This window comes from Paramisgurnus dabryanus, chromosome 1, assembly GCF_030506205.2.
Source record: "Paramisgurnus dabryanus chromosome 1, PD_genome_1.1, whole genome shotgun sequence".
NCBI classification, from domain to species: Eukaryota; Metazoa; Chordata; class Actinopteri; order Cypriniformes; family Cobitidae; genus Paramisgurnus; species Paramisgurnus dabryanus.
Window position 1 is genome coordinate 16,517,222 of NC_133337.1, and position 12,647 is coordinate 16,529,868.

Here is a 12,647-nt window from a genome sequence, read left to right on the forward strand (position 1 = left end):
GTCACACAAAATGCTATTGTAGGAGGTGCGATGTTGACGTCTGACAGTAGTGTACCTCAACAGTTTTGCTTGCTATTAACACGAATGATTTTAGAATGTAATTAAACATAATAAGTTAAGGTTATATAAGATGTCTTTATTTAAGTTCCGAACACAAATAACATGTTACAGTAATTATGGACCATGATTCATGTTATACTAAAACGTAACAGTGAAATATTTTATACATTTTGGAAAAATAAATATAACAGAAATCTCATTTAAGCATTTTAGAACAATAATAATTATAGAAATAACTGTAATTGTAAATATTCTAAAAAATATAGATAGACTTTGGATGGCACTTTTAGAAGGTATGTAGAATCACTTGTGATTGGCTGTCCAGCAGCCACTCATTACAGCCTTTAACCAATCACGTTTGCACTTTTCTGCTGTGGGCGGTGCCAACATGGCGGCTCTCTGAGTTTGCGAAGAGAAACTGAGGTGTAAATAAACTCTTTGTGCACCGTTTGGACATCTTATTAGCTATTTTCTCTAAATTATTTAATGAAAGATCGACCATAGCCCAAAGGATGTCAGGTGACGGCAACAAAAAGCAGTTCTGGAAGAGAAACACATCCAAGGTTCCTGGGAAGTGAGTGACGTGTTCATGCTAATGTCTGTATGTTAGCTGTATGTGTGTGTTTATATTTGTTAAATTATAAATATAACTAGTTAAATAGTATTTTATAGTGGCAGATCTCGCGAAAGGAGCTCTAAATACCCAGAATGACACGTGTCATTCAAATCTGATCTGTTTTTAGTCTTTACTCATGTGATGTTAGTTAGCTGTACAGCTTCATGTCTGTGTTTATGGCTATGCATTAACTTTGTGTTAATCCTGTTTAGAGTCGTTCAACACCTATAATCGTTGTGTGATCAATTTGCCTCATATCTGATTATTACAGCTGCTATACAGATCAATGCCATATGTTTAAATAATCTGTCTTGTCATGTGTTAGCCTGTTAGCTTGGTGCTGTTGGGCCTCTAAATTGACAACATTTAAAAATTACTGTGATGGTACAGTTGTAGTAATAATGTATTATGAGTGGTTATAAGTACTTAATTAAATACTCACCATGCTGCTAAATTATGTTTTTTTTTTGTGGCAGTCAAAAGTACTTCAGAGCATATTATGTTGCTGCTAACAAAAAAATACTATTCTACTTTTTAGTATTATATAGTAGAGATATAATTAATAATATAAAATATAGTATATACTTAATATGCTTTAATATAATAATAATATATAAAAAGTTTCTTGCTGTATTGTTCCAATAACTATTAATAGTATCATGTCTTTCAATTGCATTTTAAAGTAATTAGTTGAGTCATTGTTGACTTGTTAAACCAGTTTTCATGTCACATAAATAATGGTGAGATATTTGAAAGTATTGATATTAATCTATTGATTTGTTTACTGTACAACTCTTCTCAGTATCCAGCATGTGTATGGAGCCCAACATCCCCCATTTGACCCTCTGCTACATGCCAGGTAAGCTCACTTATATCTGAAGATTATAACAAATGTTTGTACTCTAGGATATTTACTCTAGTTTGTACTCTAGTTTTTAATATTTTCACAATTAACATTTTGTATATTGACTCTTATGAAGTTACTTGCATAACAGCTATGTGTAGTGAAAGTATGTGGAATCGATTGTTAGACATTTTTTTTTTTTAAAGTCGATTATTTGTGGCACCGTGAGTTACTTAGACACAATGGCAATAAAGTGTGGGTGTTTCAAGTGTTGCATCAACATGGAGAAAACTCTTAAGACACTGAGGCACACATGATTCAGCTTTTCTGAAGAACTGCAAATATTTATGTAAGCAACAGCTGTATTATCATTCTTAGTTTGATTGTTCATTTTGTTCATGATATTATTCATTAGATTTGCTGGACTTTATTAAAGAGATTTAGTTCACCCATAAACCTGTAATGTATTTGATTTAATGAACAAATTATATGTTAGAAATTTTTAAAAATGTTTGTAACCGTTCATAAGCCCCGTTCACTTCATAGTATTCTTTTTTCCTACTATGGAAGTGAAGAATAGGGCTTATAATCAGTTTGGTTACAAACGCTCCTCAAAATATTTTCCTTCATGTTTTTCTTTTTTCTGATGTTAATACAGGTTTGTAACAACATGAGAGTTAGTAATTGATGACAGAATAGTCTGAAAGTTAAACTTTTTTCTCAATTGGCTTAATGCATTAAGACAGTGATATTAATACACTAATTTTACTATAGACTAATACTTATAAGCATACTATTATTGACGCTTTTCCATATTATAGTACGGTAGATCTCAGTACAGCTTGCTTTTGTTTTTTTCCTCTGGTACAGTACATAGTACCCAATACTTTTTTGGTACCACCTCGGTTGAACACAGTGTGCTTGTGTTCATTGAAGGAAACAAACGTGCCCTTTAGCGTTTTACATTCATATTCTGGGATCTGCTTGCCTGTCCAGATGTTTTATTAATAAAATATTTGCTAAATTTGATGTGATCAATCTGTAAATGCATTAAGACAGATTCAGCGTTTTCTTTCAGTGTTTTTCTTAAGTGCATCTCCCTCATATTGTTTTGTTAAAGGGGACAGAGAATGAAAAACCATTTTTACCTTGTCTTTGTTGAATAATGGTAGTCTACCCGCATTCACGAACATACAAAAAGTGCTAGACATGCTAAACATCTCAGTCTCATAGAAATTCCTCTTTTAGAAATGTCAGCCAGAAAACGCCCCAATCTGGAAAAACTGATGCTTAGACATCACAGGCATCTCACTGCCCCTCCACTTTAAAATAATTGGCTACATTTTTTGAGTGGCAGCAAAGTCAGCCAATCAGTAATGAGATTGCATTTTAAGCCAGTAGCGGGAGCCAAATAGGTGCAAAACCACTTGTTTAAAATCCCCCACCCTAATAGAGCTATCTGAGAGAGGTTTTTTAGGAAGCTTCTAAGGCATTACAGACCCAAACAAAACCTTTTTTGTCTACATGTCACATCACAGATCAAGGATAAATACCCTGCTCAATCATTCTATGTCACCTTTTGTTAATATAAGGCCGGAATGTAATTTGGTATTTGCTTTTCAGATCTGCCTGTTAACACTTTTATCACTCAAAAAACATGTTAATGTAAAAATATGACATTATTCGCAAAATATAATGACTTTATTCCCGAAACCTCACAACTTTATTCTCAGTGTTGACTTTATTTTCTAAATATTATGACTTTATTCTTGTTATATTGACTTTATTCTCTTTATATTGACTTTATTCTCAAGGTGTTTTTATTTTTAGCTTGGCCCTAATCCTACTTGGTTTTTTATTGTTAGTAAAAACTGATTAAATGTCAGAAGAGATTGAGATCTTTACACTACCCTTCATTTAAAGAATGAGTAAATAACCCTAAACTTTTTTATGAAAGTGTATTGTATTAGTGTATTTTTTGTGCAGACAAATCCCATTTGTGATAGGACTATTATCACTTGTGTTTTCCAGGCAAATACTTTTGAAAGGGTAATTTAACAGTAGATATGTGTTGTGATTGCTCAAAGTGTTTAATACCCCCCCCCCCCAGTTCATTATACCCCCTTCACTAAAGTCCAAGATTACTATCCAAATGTTGACTTAATGTTCTTCTGTATCTGTTATTCAGCCATCAATTGAAATGTTGAAACTGTGTCTCCATTTTAGCCTGATGAAAGTAGGAAACAAGCCTCCATCCACCACAACCCCAGGAAAACCAAAAAAAGCCACCACTTTCCAAGAGTTTGAAAGCATCACCAGTGACGCCTGGGATGTGGGCGACGACGACGATGAACTTCTTGCCATGGCGGCCCAGAACCTCAACATTGAGGTTGTCATGGAGACAGCCAATAAGGTGATAGAAAACCACAGCAAGCTACAGGAAAAACGACAGCAGCAGATAGACAGAAGTGTCGAACATGATGGAAAAGACAGAGAAGACGTGCACGAGGAAGATGACGAAGAGCTAGAGGATGAAGTGGAAAGAGAGGATGGGGCAGAGATGACTACAAACATTTCATTCAGTTCAGATTTGTTTCCACACAGTGATAACAGACTGGTGAAGTCGTACAGTGAAGCAGCTGTTGGTTCACCTAAAGGTGAGTAGCAAGTACATTAGCTACGGTCCAGGTTTGCTGTGTGCTTCGTTACCTAGTTTTCATGAATCTGATATAAACTTTTGCTTTTCTGTGTTTCTTCAAACTTTAGTGCTTTGACAAGTGGTTAACCGCATGGGTCAAATGGTCAAAGAGTGTATTGATCAAATGGTCAAAAGCGTTCAGCGTACATTGGCTAAAACGTTTCTATAATATTGGCACTACATTTTTAAATGCCATGATCTGTTAATGTTAAGTGCCTAATCTCTGAAAAGCTTCAGGAATGTCATGACTCATGAGAAACCCACAAATATAGTGCAATGTAAGCTTCTCACCAGTGACTATACTGAGCTGTGATTTTAAGTACAATAGACCAGCAGGTCTTTTTCGTGCTTTTAAGAGCCCTCCAAAACATTAGGCATTGTATACTAGAGGACATTGGCTTTTACGTCATAACTCTTTTTTCCTTTTCCCCCTATCGTCCTTTTGTGATATTTTTGAAGTTGCAGCAGTAGTTACAATCAGTTCCACTTAGGTGTGGGCCATACAGCCTCAAAATTATAACGTGATATTTTAAGAATATCTGCCGTAATGATATGACGGTATAAAACATTAGGAAAAGTAAGGGCATTTTCTTTCCAATGAGCTGTCATTGATGACAGACTACTTAATTCGAAGTGTTAATCCATTGTCATAAGGTGGCAGAAGCAGCATTAAAGTGCAAAAGTAGTGACACGATCACACAGCATGAGTCAAATGTAAACAAAGTACAAACATGTCTTTGTGAAGACATGTGATGCACATGGTTCACATCACGCAACAAACGCATATTTTGAAAACACGAGCAACACACGTGACAATCCGAACACACATTGTAAAAAATACTTTGCTGCCTTAAAATTTTTTGTTAAATCAACTCAGATTTACAAGTCATGTCAACAGAGAAGAGTTGTCACAACTTATAAAATATAGTTCAGAAAAGTCAACTTAATTTTATAAGTTATAACAACTCACCTGTAGTTATAACAATTCATCAATAGTCAAGATGAATAACAGTAAGTTGAAATGACTTGTAAATCCGAGTTGATTCAACAAAAAAATTTAAGGCAGCAAAGTATTTTTTACAGTGCATATTTTGAACTTGCATCCCTCGGAAGAGCAGTCACCAGCCGCCACTGTATTCAAAACTAAATAATAGGCTTTGCAGGCCTTATAAATGTAAATCACAAATAATTATGGGAGTTATGTTTAACAAATGGCTAAAGGACACGTCAACTTACTAATTTTAAAATCTTTGATTCACCACTGTATTTGGTGCCCAAACGTACTGGCAACGCACAGAAATGAGCACATATGGACAGCTGTAATTGAGGCTTTTGAGGATTATGTAATTGTTTCACCCTTTTTTGTAATCCCGATGAGTTTTTCGATTAATTGTGCAGCTCTACCATGCACTGCCCAAATACCAACTGAAACATCAAAATTCTTCCATCTTTAAAGGAAAACACCATCACTATGTCAATATTTTACTATGTTATTACCTTAACTTAGACGAATTAATACCTTACTATCTTTTTTCAATGCGTGCACTTAATCTTTGTACACCGCATCGTGAATGTTTTAGCATTTAGCCTAGCCCCATTCATTCTTTAGGATCCAAACAGGGATAAATATAGAAGACTGTTACATGAGTAATTACACAAGTAAGTTTAGTTTGCAGCACTTCGACCTCAGTGCGCAGTAGGATTGTGCCGATTGACGATCGGATTGCTATCGCCAATCGTCAGACATATCGCCAATTGCGGGCTTTCATGACGATAGTTGCCGATAGTTATTATTATTATTATCATAGTTTCACATTAACTTTTTCTAGCATAAGAGGGTTAGTGGGCTTCACTTTGCACGAGAGAGCTTGCTAACGTGTGTCGAATACTTAAAGGCGTTCTAAGCGAATCTGCGAGACGTTAGTTATTGTTGACGTTTGAATTGTTTTCAAACAGACGGAGCTAACTCCTCCCCCTCCCTTCCGTGCTTTCATGAACGCGCCCAACCCCCACCCCCAAATCCTTCGTGCCATTTATTGGCTGATACACTTTGTTATGGTTTCTGTTTGTAGGTTTGGCCACTGTTTTGTTATTGCCGTTTGTGAAGCCTGGACTGTCTACAGAGATCGCGTTTTTTACAGTTCGATCAGCGGACAGGCAGCAAGCAGATAGTGAGGAGACGTTTACTGTATGTAACAAAAAATGTTTTATGGTCTAAAACACGTCAATTCGCTTAGAGCGCCTTTAAACCTGGACTTAATGAGCGTGTCTTGGACTCTTGCTCGAACCTGAATGCGCGCGGCATGGACTCCTCTTAGCACCTGAACTTGTAATGGGATGACTCAGACTCGGATCGCACATGAGCTTGTAATACGCGCGGCTCTGCCATTTCCTTGCACTAGGGAGGTTGTTAAGCATGCAGGGGTTAAAACCAGGGATTGTATTGTTGTTCCCGCTCCATGGCATACAGGAAATTTCAGAGTGCCTGGGCTTAAAGACACGCTCAAAGTAATGACATCAGTTTTAAGAAGGTTGCGGTCATGACAGTGTTACCTTTAGAGTAAGTCTTCTTCTTTTTTGTCCACATATCAAGTAATTTGTAAAAAAGTGAACAAATAAATAAATGAGTAAACCATTGCCCCGCCCCCCGATACTACCGTGTATCGCCGATCTCACAACCAATGCAAATGGTTGTCACTGAAATGTTTGATGAGCTTTATTTTGTTATGTAGTATGTATTTTTTCATAGAATGCATTTCTGGGAGTAGCAAATCAAACATTCATCGCAAATATAGTGATAATTGAAATACAAAACACAGTCAATCTTAAGTTCAGACAGGGAGATGTATACATATACGTATACCATCTGCTGCTACCTTTACCTGCACTTACAGGCATATCTGCCTGTCTGTTGTTGTGATGACCTCAGCGATGATGGATGACTTTGGAAATTGACTTGGGTTGATGTGTATCGCCTTCACTTTAGTAGTACCTTTATTTAACCTAAGCCTAAGTCAAGCACTGTCTAATTTCTGGACATTATAAAATATTTAAAATATATGTCAAATGACTCTACAGTAAGACACATTTTTATGCCTCTAACAAGCTTACAAATACATTTGTTAATGCTGCATTTAGGCGGGGGTTAGACTAGCGGTACTGAACAAATAATTCTCTATACCACTGCAAAAGCTAATATACTTAGATATACTTAATATACGAATCTTACTTTGAGGGGCAAACAAAGTCAAAGTACTCTGGTACGGTACGCATAGTGGGAGTTCAAAATATTATAACATTTTTTGAAGGGGCCGTGCCAGTGTTTTCAGAATGAACCATAAAATTTAATTGTGTAATGTGTATCCACCATTATGTTCCCTGTGGCTTGCTTGATTGTCAGTAGATTTATTTGATAGTAAATACTGGATGTGATGTACAGTACAGTGATGGCATGCTCCGAACAGAGCTTCTTTAATAGATATTGATGACATAAAAGTGTTTCATTACCACTCTCTTGGAAACAGCTTCCTCTGACCTGCCGGCTCACTGATGTCCCTTTGTCAGGATGTTTCAGGAAATAGACTTAGCTTCTGTAATTAAGTTTAATGGGCTGAGGAGTGTGAGAGACCGTCCGGAGCTGTTTATTTGGTCATTAAAGTTGTGTTTTGTCCTGTGTTTGTGGATCAGAGGTGGGCGGAGAGGGGACAGGACTCTTCAGACAGCAGTCACTTCCTCACAGGCCCACGATTCCACTAGTTGCCCGCATGGCAGATCAGAACACGTCAGGAACACCAGCCATGACGGAGAGAGAGGCATCGCGACTTGACAAATTCAAACAGGTTCTGGCCGGGCCAAATACTGATCTAGGTAAGATTCTTCTGTAGTTTTATTACTTAATGAAACACACTTTCTCTCTTTTGCTGTCATTTGTAGTAAGCTTAATGTTCTTTATATAAATAGCCTGAAACTGAGCCAACTAAAGTAAAGTAGCATCTGTTAATTCACCCAGAAATGATAATTCTGTCATCCTTACGTCATTCTAAATCTGCATACTGCTATCTTAAAGAACATTCACACATATCTTCTCTTTAAAATAATCGTTCATGATTACTGTCAAGCTTAAAAAAGGACCAAAAAGTTCTGTAAGTGGTCCATATGACTTTGAATTTATTGATTTATAGATTTTTTTAGCATCTTTAGCATTTTTAGGTACCCAAGGGTGCTTGTCAATAGGGCACCCTCAGGTCTCATTCAAACATGGTGAATGACAGGATGAATTTTGAAGTCATGTTGCCTTGATATTAAAGGATTAGTCCATTTTCTTAAAAAAAAATCCAGATAATTTACTCACCACCATGTCATCCAAAATGTTGATGTCTTTCTTTGTTCAGTCAAGAAGAAATTATGTTTAGGATTTTTCTCATTTAATGGACCCCAACACTTTAGTTTTAATGCAGTTTAAAATTGCAGTTTCAAATGACTCTAAATCATCCCAAACAAGGCATAAGGGTCTTATCTTGTGATACGAATAAAAATTTAATTTATGTTAGTTTAAACCACAACTTCTCGTCTTCCTCCGTTCGTGTGACGCGCCAGCGCGACCTCACGTAATTGCGTAATGACGTCGAAAGGTCACGTGTTACATATATGAAACGCACATTTCCGGACCATTTTTAAACAATAAACTTACAAAAACAAAAATTACTTGGTGTCATTCCACATAAAACAACGTCGGACTCGGAATGGTCCTATTTCTCCTCACTTGTAAACACTGAGGCGTAGTTTTGTATACATCATCCGTGACCTCCTGACATGATGTCGTATTACGTGAGGTCACGCTGGCGCATCACACGAACGGAGGAAGACGAGAAGTTATGCCTCGTTTGGGATCGTTTAGAGTCCTTTGAAACTGCAATTTTAATCTGCATTAAAACTGTTAAGTGTTGGGGTCCATTAAAGTCCATCAAAATGAGAAAAATCCTGGAATGTTTTCCTCAATAAACATAATTTCTTCTCGACTGAACAAAGAAAGCCATCAACATTTTGGATGACATGGTGGTGAGTAAGTTATCTGGATTTTTTTAAAGAAAATTGACTAATCCTTTAACATTTTGCAGCTTTTGCTTGACTCGGTGGAACCTTATGGGATTAAACCAGACAGATCCATGAAGTTTGAACAGTGTAGATGTTCACAGGCCTCTGGATGTTAAAGTGTCAGGTCTGGTTTTGTCTTACCGTCTCTGAGGGTGTTCTGGAATCACTTTAGCTGCTGTTGTGGTTATTAGATATCTGAAACGATGAGCTAGATGTGTAGCGGCAGAATGAAATATGAATGAAATCCATAATTAAACTGGCATCTCCAGCATTATAATGATTTCCCATCCCTCCACAAGACAGTTGACCCTCTACTGTCAGTGACTGATTATAACCCAAAGACCCCATAAAATCACTTGTTTTTTTTTTGTATTGATTTAATTTCCACTGAAACAAGAAGTTTGGGCAATACAAGAGCTGTGCCCTTTTTTAAGTAAGTGATAAAGTTAAACCTTTGGTGGCAAACAGTATTGGGGGAGAGGCGTTGTCATTGCCTATAAATTGTCATTTATAGGTAGAAAATTCTTAATATATCAGTTTTTCCTGTCTATTTTCCAATCAGAGATCATCTTTTGGTTATATAGACGACTACTAGTCTGATGGCCTCAAAGCTAATAGGAACTAAAAGTCACAAAATGCATATTTAGGTAAAAGCAAAACAGCACGTCTCATGCACGTCATGCTAAGTCAATCTAGAGATTGAATTGTAATCGCATATGTTGGAAAAGCTGTATCAGACAAAGACATTTTCGAACTATAAATAAACTAGAACATATAATTTGTCAAAATATAATTTGCCATATGCAGTGCATAATAGTGAGCAAAAAGTAATTTTCTTCTTTTTCAAGCTCTTGTTTCTCAAGAGTTTGGCCCCGTCGTCTCTTAGTGGCTGTATTAATGAGTACCTACACACTGACAGATGTGTTTTTAAGAAGACTCTAGTCAGGAGGTCAGCTTTCACCTCTCTAAGAGAAAGAGAGACCGCCACAATCACAAGAAGCAATTACTGCTTGATGCCACTGTTGCCATGGTGATGCATCACCTGCTGCCGAATTCTTCTCCACTTACCTTTTTCTTTCTTTCTCAGATGGGGGAGCTGTGGTCTTACCACAGCAAGTTCTTTTATTAACGCTCAATATCAAAGGCACGAACGCAATTAGAGTCAATTTCACTTAGTTTAGAGGCATTTTGATGATTATGTGACACAAAAAGGCCTCAGTAAGGAATTAAAGAAAATTATATTGAAAATATCCTGAAGCATTCCTTTACAGAGGCAGTGTGCTGTCTGTGTAGGAATGCAAAGCAACAAACCCTAAACTGTAGAGTGCCGCAGGGATGATGTATTTTTGTAGGCTAACCCGGAAGTTAGCAGGATACTGGTTCCCTCACAAAAAGCCCATTTATTTTCCCTATAGACTTTTAGATTATCGCAAAAAATAAGTTCTGTGTTTAACAAAGGTTTATGACACTTTCAGGTTTGGTCCAACAAGTTAGTCTTCACAGATGAACGCAGCTTCGGCTTTTTATATTTGTAGTAAACGCATTTACACTTATACAATTTGTATTCATTTTTAAAGATTAACTTGTTAACCGAGGACTGCCAAATTTTAACGAAATCCAGCGTTGAACAAAAACAATTTATCCATTGTTCTTATAATGCTGGGTTTATTGGGAAGCTGCGTCCAAAATCGCGTACTGTGACAGTATGTACTGAATTAGATGAAGTATCTAATCATCGACAGTTAAAACAGTACGTTCTATATAGTATATGGATAGTATGAATGATTTCGGATGTAATACATTCGCCATTTTGAAACATCACATGACATACGTCGTCATAACAACAAGTTAGTCGTTAAAAGCACTCTAAGCGAAACTGTGTGACGACACTTCTTGTTGACGTTCGAAGTGTTGTCAAACAAAATTGAGCGTAGCTAACTCCTCCCCTTCTGCTTTTTCGCAAATTTTGCCCTTTGTTCAGAGGAACGTCATCTCTTTGGTCGTGTATCGGCCATATCCAAATTCAGGAGAATGTAGAACGTATTCGCTGTCTATGAGAGCTTTCCTCTAGCTATCTGACCTCTTCACCCTTTACGCTTCTCTCTCTCCTACACTCCTCACACTCCCTTCATGTGCACACGCACTAACCTCCTAAACCCCACCCCCAAATCCTTCTTGTCGTTTATTGGCTGGAATACATCTTTTGTGGTTGTAGGCTGCGCCACTTTGTTTTTGTTGCTGTTTGTGGAGCCTGGGCTGTCTACAGAGACCGTGTTTTTTACAGTGTGTTCAGGGGACAGGCAGCTAGCAGATAGTGAGGAGATGTTTGCTGTATGTAACAAAAAATGTTTTATGGCCTAAAACGCATGAATTCGCTTAGAGCGCCTTTAACTGGAATGACATTAAACTAGCCCAATTTAACCACAAGGGACAGCTGGCTAATATATGTATTTGCATTTGAATAGAGCTGCGTTACAGCTTTTGGACATTTTTTAATAAAACAACACCCCTCCGTCGTCGTCTTTGTTGGATAACTCCTCTTCCAGGGGGCTCACGGGATAATAAAGTTTCCATTGAATGAACACTTTGAGATCTTGCCGGAAATAGTAGGTCAACTGGGTACTTTTTGCCTACTGATTTTGGAATACTATGAATCCCGACATACCACTCACCTCGCCTACTGCTTTTTGCCTACTATATAGTATGAAAGCAGGCAGTTTTGGACACAGCCACTCTTGTGGTGTTGATTTCGTGTCAGCTCTTGGTGGGTGGGTGAATGCGCTATTCTGGGTGAAGTGCCCATAAAAGGACTTCCACTGTACTTCCTGCACTGAAATTGCCTATAAAAGAAATAAAGCAAGATGGGTACGTACCGTAAAACTTCAAATAATAGCCGAGTCCCAAATAGACGCCTGTCTCTTTTAGACGCCTGGTGTGACGACAGGTTTGGGTAAATAAACGCCTGTCTCAAATAAAGGCCTGGTCTGTTTTTTAGTTTCGGTTGTATTTAATCTTCTAAAACTCGTCAGATAGTCTGTTTAAGACCGTTCTATGGTGCAGATTGAACACGCTAAAGTTTTTTTTGCTTACCGGTAGATGTCACGTGACAGAAGCAGTCGTTCCGTTACTCATCACTATGACAACACAACAAGCTTCGTCGCCAGGATTGAGGTGATGATGACAGTAGCGAAGTGGCAATCGGGAAAGTCGGGACTTTTCCCGGTGGGCCGGTAGTGTTTTGAGGCCGCTGATAATAGCCGGGCTTTCAGTCTTTTGTCATGCATGCACTCCCGCCACACATTGTATTTCTCGCGCGGAAACACTATTTATCATAT

At 37.5% G+C, this 12,647-nt stretch overlaps 1 protein-coding gene across 3 annotated transcripts in view; it reads left to right on the forward strand.

The window, feature by feature from the left end:
- The first annotated feature begins 410 nt into the window (after window positions 1–410).
- Window positions 411–12,647, forward strand: part of tbc1d22a (TBC1 domain family, member 22a) — a 150,884-nt gene continuing 138,647 nt past the window's right edge. For 2 of the 3 annotated variants that reach the window (XM_065263444.2, XM_065263443.2), the window contains exons 1-4: window positions 412–634; window positions 1,479–1,535; window positions 3,747–4,177; window positions 7,906–8,085. In XM_065263444.2, coding sequence (XP_065119516.1) covers window positions 573–634; window positions 1,479–1,535; window positions 3,747–4,177; window positions 7,906–8,085 — 730 coding nt within the window. In that variant the 5' untranslated portion in view covers window positions 412–572. Of the gene's footprint in view, window positions 635–1,478; window positions 1,536–3,746; window positions 4,178–7,905; window positions 8,086–12,647 lie in introns of all 3 variants that reach the window. The other variant, XM_065263442.2, reaches the window with a different exon arrangement.